This window comes from Chamaea fasciata, unplaced genomic scaffold (genome assembly GCF_029207755.1).
Source record: "Chamaea fasciata isolate MVZ Bird 193981 ecotype frontalis unplaced genomic scaffold, bChaFas1.0.hap1 SCAF_13, whole genome shotgun sequence".
Taxonomy (NCBI): Eukaryota; Metazoa; Chordata; class Aves; order Passeriformes; family Sylviidae; genus Chamaea; species Chamaea fasciata.
This window is the reverse complement of record NW_027094098.1, coordinates 6,755,906-6,768,251: the sequence shown is the minus strand read 5'-3', so window position 1 is coordinate 6,768,251 and position 12,346 is coordinate 6,755,906. Positions and strand designations below refer to the sequence as shown.

The window sequence follows — 12,346 nt, the reverse complement described above, 5'->3', positions numbered from 1 at the left end:
AACCAAGAGTCTGGAAACATCTGCTTCACAGAAAAATCCAAGGACAGTAAACAAACAAGAAAAATTCTGGAAGACAACAAACAGCCTGGGAGAACAGTGAGAAGACTGTGACGCAGTTTGTGCCCTGGGTGAAACAGCAAATGAGGTATTTGCAGCTGTCAGAGGAGAGGCAAAAGTAACCACGTGGTCCAACACTACCACACTGTTTGCTTCAGGCCTGTTCATTACAAAAGATTCATTTTCAGGAATGCCAAGTCACACTGCTCTTTAATTTGGTGATTCACCTGTCCCAGATTTATCTTAAAACTGAAAGAGGAAGATTTCATGAAAGATGTCACTACACATAATGACCAAGACCACAATCACATATCAGAATGCCTCAAACTCCAAACAATTCTCTTACATTAGACAAGCCACTTCTCTCAGGAGCTGAGAAATTTTTTATTCTTGTGTTCAGAACAGGGAGGAGAATAAATTTCAGAGCTGCAATTCCGCTTCATCCTACTTACATCAAAAAAAGATCCCAGCTTGGGATTTGGACTGGGTCAGTAGAGTACATGAAGGAAAACATCCTTCCAGGGAGTCCCAGCCCACCAAGAACACAAGAGGTCAGAGTCAACATAAGAGTCCAATGCCAGCAGCTGTTGAGGTTTTCTAGGCTGTCAATGCTATTTCAGCTGGACACCAGCATTGCATACAGTCCACACCTCCTAAAGTTTCCTGAGAAACAGCACCACAAAGAGGTGAATTATTTCACTTAGTACTCTTTAAACCACAAAAGGCCATGCTCAGTCCCAGAATATCATCTGTAATTAACACCAGGTCCTATGAGACCCTTAGCCTGGACTCCTACAACACAGCTCAGTGCATGACACTCCTGTGACTCCTCTCACACCACCTACACAGTGCTCTGCAAGCAGCAATTAATGAAGCCCCATTTACACTCCACCCTCATGCACCTGAATGAAGCCCAGCCCAGGAGAAGGAAGAGATGGGACAGAAATAAAAGACTATTCCCACAGGTAAGGGTCATCCATCAAAAACAGCCAGCATGTGACACCCCACAACACTCTGAAGAGAGCATCTCACATACTTCTCACCACAGCATAACAGATCTGGTTACTCAAGTGTCCCTCTACCCACTCCACCTCAAAACAGCTTTTACATACTAGTACTAAAAGCAGACATATTAGAATCAAGATCTGTCCTTTTTATCATCTCCTGAGCAACAGCTATCCCTTGAAAAAAAGAACCAAAGCCAAAGTATTTATGTACAGTGTAAGGAAGGCAGTAGAGCTGATACTGGGAATTGCTGGACAATAGCCCATAATTCTGTATGCTACAGCTTAACTGAAATAATAGAACATGACAGTGATGCTACTCCAGACATACAACATGGTTTTACAAGTCAGAAACATTAGCTCAGATGCTACCATACTGCTAGATACTGGCTAATTGCCTTTATAATTCATGACAACTCAGAGAAGTGTCTGCTAAGCAATAGGGTAGGTGTTGACCAGTCTTTATCAGCATTATGGAGGTTCAGGTCTGTGGTTTCCATTCAGAAAGGAGGCAGGGAGCAATGAGGTGACTTTTGTTCCACTGCACAATGAAGATAAGGAAGTGCACAGAAGAATGGAAAACTATGAAGGATCAGAGCTACATGAAAGGACACTGAAAGCAAAAAATACTCTGAGCTAAACACCAGGCTAATATATAAGCTGTATGTTACTGAAACATTCCCTCACAGGTGCTGGGATCTGTGATATTAACTCCAGCTGCAAAACACTATGTGGATCACAACTCAATCTACAGCACCAACCAAGAAGTCTATTTTGAAAGAGAATGGAGAAGGGCAGGAAAAAATGCCACTGCAGAAGCAGCCAAACAGATCTGCCTGAAGGGGGTTACTACTGCATATCAACCCAGAGATGCTGCTGAGAAACCACAACAAGGTCAAAAGTAAACAGTAAGAATAAACATAGGATTGGAAAAAAAAACGAGAGAAACTGCTACTCATATTCTGATCTCTTCTAGGAAGTGGAGATACTCCTAATCTGTTTATTTTCTTTCATAACACCAGAACACACACAAGCAAGTAAACTAAGAGATCAGAGACTGAAATTACAACTTTCTTAGATAATAGACAGTTTGCCCTGTAGAATCTGGTCAAAGGATTTTGCCAGTCATGCAGAGGAACAGATTAAAAATGATGAGGGAATTCACACAGGAGGTTCATACAAGGCTTAAATAAATACAAGTTCATTTTGGAAAGGACGCAAACCCTCTTTCCAACAAGAAAACCCCAATTTTAGCAAGTGTGAACAAACTTCACAGATCCGTGTGCTACAAGATCCCATACATCTCAAGTGTTTTGTATAAAACTACTGCATCTGCTGATTTGCTGACCTCATTAGCTCAGTTCAATAATTGCTGTAGCCTCCGTCATATTAACACACCTGACATCTTTGCAGCCAGTGATGTTTATTCAAGACCATGAACTCATCTAAATGAAATACACAGCATGTTGTAAGAGAAGGTGGAAAACATGGCACCTATGGCAAACTGAATACCTCCTATTCAAATATGCACACTTTTATAGGTTAAAGGTGACCTGCAAATCAATTTGTGAAACTTTTATCAACATAAACAATATATGTTATGTAATATGCCCCATTAGCCAGGCTAAGAGAACAGGGTTATCTAGTTTATCTATCAGAACATTTTTCTTCTTAGTTCCTAAGAACTAAGAAGAAATACTAAGAGCAATACCCTTGAAATGGGCTGTGGAGTTTGTTTTTGTGTGGTACTTACCTGAGCCCTTGTAGGCCGGCTCCAAGCTCCAGCAGGATCCCTGGTGATGGCACATCACCAGCATGGTGCATGTGTGGGGGTTACATTGGAGCGGGAGCCGGAGGTCCTAGTGGGGCTGGGCTTCCCAGAACCTGAGGAAAAGAAATAGCAAGTGTTTGGGCTGTGTGCTGAATGCTGTGCTCTGTTTAGCCTGGGCAATGAGAGCATTCAGCACAAACACTGAACTGCTGTCATCAAATTGATTTGCAGACCACCTTTACAGGAGTGATTTCTGATCATGTGCCACAGACCTCCCTGTCCTTCCACAGAACAACATGCTTGGAGAGAACCATTTCCAAACACTGAGAACTGGGATACTCCCACCATTCTCTGGCTGCACCACTGCCCCTGCATGTCGGGTCAGTTATCTTGTTTCAAAGCTTCTACCAACCTCCTCCACTTCTGCATCTCACCTCTTCTCTGATAAATATTACACAACTTGCTCCAGGACTACCTGACAGTTCCAAACCTGTCAAGATGAGAAAGAGATGAGCACAAAGCCTTGTGAAAGAACAGGTTTGGAGAATTTCCCAACTCCCCTTTCAGTAGACTCAGAGAAGAAAATGTATAGTTCTGTCCTCTTGTGTAAAAGGTGCCAGGTTCATTTTGGGATGCATTTCAAAGTTAAAGTCACCTAAACATCAAGAAGGCCAGTGGTATTTGCATTTCTTCTTTTTGAGGTTTTACTATCAGAGAGCTCCACAGGTTAAATAATACACCAGAAGAACTCATGAACCAGAAACTGAGCAGCTCAGAGGAAAAACATATCTTAGACATCCAGGGCACGTCTTCATTTTCCATACTGCAATCCATTCAGCTTAAGTTCCAAATGGAGTCCAATTCTTGCCCCCTTCCTCACCCCCCAGATTCAGTATTCTCCACCACTTCAGTGGCACATTAAAATTCACAATACACATCTCAAGATGTCCAAGATGCCCTGCAAAAACCAGAAGGCTGAATCTGTCTTCCCTCATAACCCTATGGTGAAAACCAGAAAATACCCCACAGTTTTTCCCACCACTGAAATAACCCATAAAAGGTGGCAGCTCAATATTCCATACATCCCACATACCACACATTTCCCAAATTTCACCAACAGCACAGTCTGGACTACAACATCTATGTCTGCAGACCATGTCCTCTGTCAAGCAAATGCTCAGAAAAGCCAAGGCCCATTCCAGCTGCTCTATTCTTACTGCAGTGTGTTGTGAGAGTTCCTACTCACTGACATTCTCAACCCAAGTATTTCAGGAAAATCCATTATCTGCTCAGTAACAAACCAAGAGAGGCCCAAATCAAAAGCTGAGACTTAACGAACATTGGTCTCAAAAGCAAGACACCAGTACAAAAGTAGACTTTAATTTTTTTAAGTCACAGCCCTGCTGGAGCACAGATCTCCTGCAGCGTCAAGAGTTTTTGAATTGAGATGTGTGTTGCCAGCTGGCCAGTGCACAATACCATAAAATCAGAGATCTGGCAAACCACAGGGGTATTGTTGCCACAGGCAGGCTTGGCTACAGCTCTCAGCAAAGCAAACCTGCAGAAACACTGTAAGTGACTGACATTCACATTTAAATTTTTCAATCCTGAGACAACTTAATATGATGCTAAAAAACGTACAGAAGGCAAGAACTGCCAGTTTAAGTTACAAGCAGATGCTACAGCTTCAGAATCACTGAAACAACTGATTTCTGTTACAGGAGACACAAAGGAGATCACAAAGGTGATCACAGGTGGAAGATCTGCTGGACTCTGAGCAATGTCCTGTTTAGAGGGGGACAATGAGAGCAAGGAACAAAGGAACAATTGGATAGCTCTGCTCATGAACTCAGAGCCCCAGGGCTTTGTACTGCCCTATCACTACCCACTCATTCTTTGGATTCTCAGAGTCCAGCAAATAACCACAGATGAGTACTAAAACAACCTTGGTTGGCTTCTACCAGTGGAAGAGAGGATTGCTTTAGAGGTGAGCAAACTGTTACACCTTTAAAAAGATTATTTAAACAGAAGGGTGTGGTCTTCAGTTTATCACAGCTTCTCTCTGAATTCACTCAGTGTGGCTATAAGGAAGAACAAAAGAAAAGGCCTGTGAGCCCACCCCAATTCAAAGACTAGGCAACAAAATCCTTCAGAAAAAGACCTCAAAAATCAATAGGACCCACTGAGCCATCCATAATTTCAAAATGTAACTTTGGGGAATGCACACAAGTTTTGGGGAAATATACATGAGAAGTATCTGTTTCTGAATATGCTCTACTGATTTAACTCTGTTTAGGATTGATTTTCCTTTTGTTTTCTAACCAGTGAAAGAAACTTAGCATCTAACTGCAACTACTTAAAACAAGGAGGGAGATATACACATTACAGTTTTCCCACAGGGAGGCCTTGCTACTGGACATTACTAGGAAATAAGAGCACATGATGAATATATAAGAGACAGGATCCATAAAACATGAATTAGGAAAGGGTTCAAGCACATGAGACAGTGAGTATCATGAAGAGAGTATAATTTAAATACAAGAGATACCTTGATTCTAAAAAACATCTTTTACTTGAATAAAAAAAAAAATTAACTAATGGTACTCAGTTATATCCCAGGTTGCATTATATGTCAACTTGAAGCACATCTACATTAACATTTAGTACCTAAGAATATACCCGGCAAAAGGTGCCAGGACTATGACATAATCCCTTCCCAGTTTGTTTTTTCCCACCTGATAGCTGACACAGCTCTCATTTGGCTTTGCCGCACTGAGCCCAACACCCTGAAATGATGCAGCTTCCCTTTTTGATTTATAAATAAGTAATGCTATTACAAACCCAATCTGTTCTGTAACTTCTGTCTTCCTAGACTTGAAGCTGGTATGTTTTAGTCTTACCACACAAGGCCATTAAGTGATACAAACAAATCTTAGGAAAAATTTAAGTTTGCAAAACATGTTAGGCAAGCTTCCAGAAGGATTCTTCCTTTCTTAAAAAGCACTTACTATCTTGTTGTTGTGTGCCTGACACTCTAGAAAGTGTTCTTAAGTGTTTCTTTTGTGGCAATATCCAGTGTAAATGTAGCACAAACAAGTGTTTGATGAGTTAGCGTGGTTTACTGAGTCTTTTTTAGGTTATTTATTTCAACTGTGACTTTTGGGTGAAAATACTGTGACTGTAAAACTCTACACTGCTGTACTTCGTAATAAAGGGCATCTGTTCCCCTTCATTAAGTGATACAAAGACAGTTTTCTTTCAGGAACAGGAGAGAGATGCATCACTCCATGTAATCAGTGATACACCCCACAGCTCCATCACCAATACAGGAGCACCTTTTCCAAGCTGAATATTTCATGGACTATGCAGGTATACAGAGCATCCTTCAGGTCATAAGCAGCAAGTCTTTTCCTGTCACTCCTCTAAAGTATTTGCCTTAATTTAAGAAGAAAAAAATGGTTTTTAGTAAGGAACTCTTCTTCATTGACTTTGGAGAAATAAAATTTTTCTTAATATTTCAAGTGGAAACAAGCTTGTTCTTTAAAAAAGTGGAAGGTTGTGAAAGACCTGGGTTTTTAAAAATGTTTTCTAATTCCTCTTTTTAATAAACATCGAGATACTTGCCTGTAAAAAGTTGCTGAGATATCAGAAACTCCTGAAGTTATTGGCAGCAGCAGTCTGAACTAACAACAATCACATACCACATTCCCCAGCCACACATTACACTGCACCTGCAGGAGGGCAGAAACCTGATCTGCCAAGCCATTGTCCGTAAGTTCTGGCAGAAACACAACAGCTTGAGCAGCACTTGACAAGTTCCTCTTTAACTGTAAAACCATCCTTTCTGGAGGAAGTAGAAGGCAGAGATGTACATGCATGACTGCAAGTACATTCCCTAATGGAAAACAGATTTTGAAGCTGGCAGGACAAAAAAATAGTAGATAGAAACAAAGTGGAATTCAAGAACTTTCACACTAGTCTAACCATTTACTGAATTATCTTAGAACACATAATAGCTGACTTTTTATAACCAGACAAGGCAGATAGACTGTCCACACTAGAAGAAATTATGCGTTTGCCTTTAAAAAACTTTCCTTTTTATGAACAAGTGTTTCTCTGCTCATTTTTTGAGACAAGACTTTCTTTCAATAAAAGAATGCTGGTTCTTAGCTGTAGTTAGAATATTACTTTACACATCTTTTTTCCTGGCAGCATTACCCATTAAAAGGACTTCCTATGAACAGCTTTTTCCTAATTCTTGCCCTGGTGCCTGGCTGCTTGCTCTTGCCCCTCAGTGCTGAAAAGACCTTGGAGGCTGTACACGGAAAAACAGGATTTGCAAAACTTCCTCCTGCTATCTCTCCTCTTCCTCGGAAAGCTATTTTTAACCCAGGTCAGTTCACTCACTGTGACTCACAGCAGCACCTCATTTACAGTTGTCCTGCACATAAAAGGAAGTGGCAATTGCAAAGGAAAATACACTTGAGCTGCAGCTCAGCCAATGCTTGCCCCACACCCCAGAGCAGACCTGATTCAGAGAGAGTTGTTTTCTGTGGAAGGACTTACATGCTATGCCTGTATGAAAGCAGGGCATTTTTGCAATTACCCCTGTAATATCATGCTTGTTTTTAAAATGTTAAAATACTTGCTGCAGAGACAGACAGACTTACAAACTACCACTCTACAAACAGATTTCACAGAGGCAAAACATCCTTCCCAGGGATCCCAACTGGTCACACAACTGAAGACAACAACTTTTACAAAATCCTTCATGACATCTCAGCAATAAGGTCACAACAGACAGCATGACAAAAGAGCACCAGTATGACACAGCATCCCACCCCGTGTAAGGTTCACAGGGCACCAGAGGATATCAGTGCAGGGCTCCACACAGACCCAGCCATTTCACGGCAGCAACATTCCTGCACTGGAATGTTCTCACATGACAGCTGCAATAGAGGAACACAACTTCTGCTCTCCTCACTCCACCAGATTTCAGCGGTGATTGGAAATACCTCACCCACCACACACATGTAAAACATCAAGCACAACCAAATCCTCAGCTTTGCCTTCAAAACCACAGTTTAGATACAAACAGTGTTAACCACTAGTGAAGAGTCCATAAAAAGACCCCAATCACGGTGCCCTAACAACTATGATGGATTTTGGAAAGGCAGAGTACAACAGCTTAGACTTCATACTATCCTAGTAACAGCCCAAGGCCGATTTGGAAAATAAAACAGTAAGCTTGAGCAAAACTAAAAATGTGAGTGAGACCATAACTGTAATCCTGACATAATCATGTCTTAAAGAGGCTTGTAGGAAGTCCTAAACTGCATAACACAGACCAGACTAAAACTTCATTGTGGCCCAAGGGCCATGACATCCTGTCTTAGAAAAATACCAGCTGAACGCTGCACCTGTTGGCCTGCTGGTAGTAGTGGTGCTGCATTACTGCTGAGTCATGCAAAAGGTCTACAAGAAGGCTTAGGTTTTGTGAAGGGACAAGGAATCGGGTTTTAAACCTGAAACCAAAGTGAATGTTTTGCAGTATTCTTCACACGTGGCATTTTCCCAGTTTACTCACACAAAGATGTCGTCTTTTGGCATGATATGATTTAAACCTTCATCCATTTGGAAGATTTTGTGGAATCGGTGATTATACACATCTGTCACCACCATCTAGGACAGCAAGTGAGATTTGCAAAGTGGTTATAGTAAAAGCTTACATGAACTTAGGCAAGCTACCTTTAAATTCAAGCAAGAGTTTATTCCAATTCTTTATCACAATTGCACAATCAGCACAACATCATCAGTTGTACTTTACTTTTCTGTCCCTTCTCTTAAACCTCTACTGCAATTGAACTAACAGTATAAACACAGACTGTTCCATGCATGATTTTGATTTTAGGAACAAAAACAGCAATTTAACTTGTTACAGTTTTGTCACTAGCCCATTAAGTTCAGTTATCACCCATATAAAAGCTAGGCCACCAAAATGCTTTGAGAAGAACAAACATTTATCAAAATTACTGTCTGCATTAATCCTTACATTTTCTGCAGGAACACCAGAGAGTCTGGAAAGTGATTCACACAGATCCGAGATGGCCCCCATCATTGGCACCACAACCCGGTACTAGAAACAAAGACAATGTTATGTTTACACCAGGCAAAATAAAGCCACGCAAGGCAGAGCACTAGAAAATGGAAATAAAATCTTAAAACTCTTAAATCTTTAATTTACAGGAGTTCTGCTGAAGTTAAGGTCATAACCACACACTTCAAGGTCTTCTGGATTGCAGCTTTACCTTACAAAGCAGGGATTTGGAGGGAATGAAAGCTGTGAACAGCTGGCCTTCTGCTGTGATCAGGCTCAGCAGTAGTAAAATCCAGGGAAAAAAATGATCAATAGACACAGCAGCTTGCTCTGAACATAAAATTACTGTTTCTTTCTGTGATAAAAAACATCTTAGAGCCATTCTCTTCAATGCTGCTAAAGGTCAAGGCAAAAATCTTGACAGACATGGAAATACTGCCAATCAGTTCCTCCAAAACTGCATCAGGACATCAGCCACTCTGCTTGGGTGCACCAGCTTGTGCTTCTGTGACACGTGGCAAGCACAAGGCTACTTTAGGGACGTGTGTGTCCATTTGAAAATAAGGTGGAGGGGGCAAATCAAAAACAAGTCTACTGAGGACGCTGAAAAAGCAAACATGTCATTTTTGGTTTTTTTTCTCAAGAGGAATTGGTTTTCAACTCTGTTTGAAATTCAGAGGCCTTATCCATTTAGAAACACAGAACCACAGAATACGCTGAGGTGAAAGGGACCCACGAGGAGCATGAAGCTCAACTCCTGGCCCTGTAGCAGGACACCCCAAGAATCCCACCATGCGCCCGAGAGCATTGTCCAAACACTCCTTGAACTCTGACAGGCTTGGTGCTGTGACCACTGCCCTGGGGAGTGTGTTCCAGTGCTCAACCACCCTCTGGGTGAAAAACCTTTTCCAGATATCCAACCTAATTCCCCCCGCCCTCAGCTTCAGGCCTTTCCCTTGGGTGCAGTCACTGGTCACAACAGCAAACAGGTCAGTACCTGCCCCTTCCCTTTGTGAGGATGTTGAAGACCACAATGAGGTCTCTCTCTCCCCTTAGTCTCCACTTCCCAGGCTGAACAAACCCATTCACATCATAAGGCTTCCCCTGGAGACACTTCACTATCCTCATGGCTCTCCTTCAACAGTCTCTAATAGATCCATGTCTTTTTTGTATTGTGATGACCTAAACTGCCCTCAGCATTTGAGGTGAGGCTGCCCCAGTGCAGAGCAGAGCAGGACAGTCCCCTCCTTGGACAGGCTGCTGCTGCACACAACAGGGCACAATACAAGTTACATCTTTACATTTTCCAAGGTAACACGAGGTAAACAGAACAGTGCAAACACACTGCTGCTTACAGGGAGCAGCACATCACACTGGTCATCTCACCAGGGTGAGGAAGCCACTTCCAGCTGACCATGACCTCAGTTTCATGAACCAAGATTTTATGAAGCCACTTGATTTCACATCCCAGGTTTTTCATTAGAAAACACAAACCACCTCACTCAAAGGTGGACATCAATATCCTTTAGATTACTTTAGGAGTCTCAACTTAAAAATCTAAAAGAACTTGACTTAAAGAAATGTGTGTATTCAACATGCCTCACCTGGACAGGTCTGCGCTGTGGGTCTGCAAACACCAGGGTAACTTCCATAGAACGATCCCTCCTCAAGGGCAGTGGGAGAGTTAAGTAACAGAAGGGATCAAAGGTCACAGAAACTTTAGAGCATTTGGGACAAACAAGGGTAGACTTGAAAAGACCATGAAAAATATCCACAATGATGGAATCGTTCCTGAGCCTATGATTCTCCCATGCCTCTTTTGCCACCTCCTAGAAAAACAATTTTAAAAAATATATTAGAAGTTATTTCTTGGGATGATTTCTGCAGTGGGGTGAGCACCAGGACCAAAGAAAACTTGGAAAATTGATACTGATGTCATAGGGAAGGGGCTCTACCAGTATGTGTATGTCCAGCATAACACACTGGGATTTCTTCTCAGTGAAATTAAGGCCTAGCATCAAGTCAAATTTAATCTATCTGTTTTAGCTGAGTTTGATCAGGTATTCCTTGGTACACACAATGCCAGAAGCATGAATGAAGCTAAGAGGACAGTGACAGGGTCACATGCTGCTCTTCAGGACACAATATGCTCCACTCTCCAGAAGGAATGGACTGCTCCTCTTGCTTTGGAAAGGCAACTGCAGTTACAACTTTCAAGAAAAAAAGTAGATGTTCTTCTTCCTGGAAAATGATGGCTATGTTTCACAAAGACAGTCTAAAAGACAAATTACAATTCCTTGAAGACCTTCACAGGACAACTTATAAACTCCCTATCAAAGGGCGTCTGGCATTTGTCTATTCAGGGCAATCAGAGGCTGCTCTTAGCATGAGACTTTTAGTCTCAGGAAGAAAACTGAAAACAATAAACTTATTTGGCCTCTATCAGGGAAGCCCCATAAGGTGATTACTTTTCTCTATTTAGGTAGAGTACCACAAAGCATGACACGGTTGTCCTGCTCCAGGGATACTGCTCTGTAGGAAGGATGTTTGTGCGGCCTGTGAGCAGGAAGGCCAGGACATGTCCCAGAACCCAGCTAAGTGCCCTGGGAAGCACCACCTGCCCTATCCTCAAGTAAAGGACACTGTACCGAATCAGGTCTGCCATTGGCATCCTTCAGCTCCAAGTAGGGCTTCTTCTTCACTCTGTTCAAATCCTCATGCAAGCCATCTAGTAGAAAAGCCAAGAGCTCCTGGGAATCCTGCTGCTGGTATCCTGAAAACTGAGGAGCAAATCGCCCAACCTGTGTCTGGAACACAAAGGCAAGAGTGAGGGGATATAAAACACTCGGGTTGTGGCTTTTGCAGGGGTCAGCTCACTGCTACCTTCTGGTAGCAGTAGACCACGGTGCACCGGATGCTAATGCAGGGAAAGGTGCCAGAACAATTTCCCCAGCTACTTTCAGTATTTCAGCAGAAAGCAGCTCTTCACACTGAAGCAATGAGAACATTACACCAATAAACAAAGTTATAGACAAGGGGATGCGTTTTGATCTTCACTTTATCATTTAAATTTTTAGATTTGTAACTTACACACCTTTTCTCACTGACCAAAGTTCACAGCTGGTAATTCATATGACCTTGCCTAGTTTTGCAGCAAAGATCACTCTGATTCATCTGTAAACAGCTCTCAGGCTGGGAGGTCATTTACTAAATAACATTAAAGAACAATAGCCAACTCTGAGGAAGGGCACCACTCACTGCAAAGTTCCTCCCTGTACACCAAAAAGCATTCACAAACCATGAAACACTGGAGCAATTCTGTCCTTACTGCCTTCATAACATCAAAATATGTGGCAGGCACGTTAGCTTTCACTGTTTCCTCTGTCCCAGAGCTGTGCTACTGGAACATGCCACACT

The 12,346-nt window shown here is 42.1% G+C and overlaps 1 protein-coding gene across 2 annotated transcripts in view; it reads right to left on the bottom strand.

Moving 5' to 3' along the window:
- USP4 (ubiquitin specific peptidase 4) overlaps positions 1-12,346 on the bottom strand; it is a 32,101-nt gene that overhangs the window by 5,984 nt on the left and 13,771 nt on the right. For both annotated transcript variants that reach the window (XM_066195071.1, XM_066195072.1), the window contains 4 exons: positions 11,578-11,736; positions 10,534-10,758; positions 8,885-8,968; positions 8,420-8,514 (listed from right to left, as the gene is read on the bottom strand). In XM_066195071.1, coding sequence (XP_066051168.1) covers positions 8,420-8,514; positions 8,885-8,968; positions 10,534-10,758; positions 11,578-11,736 — 563 coding nt within the window. The remainder of the gene's footprint in view (positions 1-8,419; positions 8,515-8,884; positions 8,969-10,533; positions 10,759-11,577; positions 11,737-12,346) is intronic.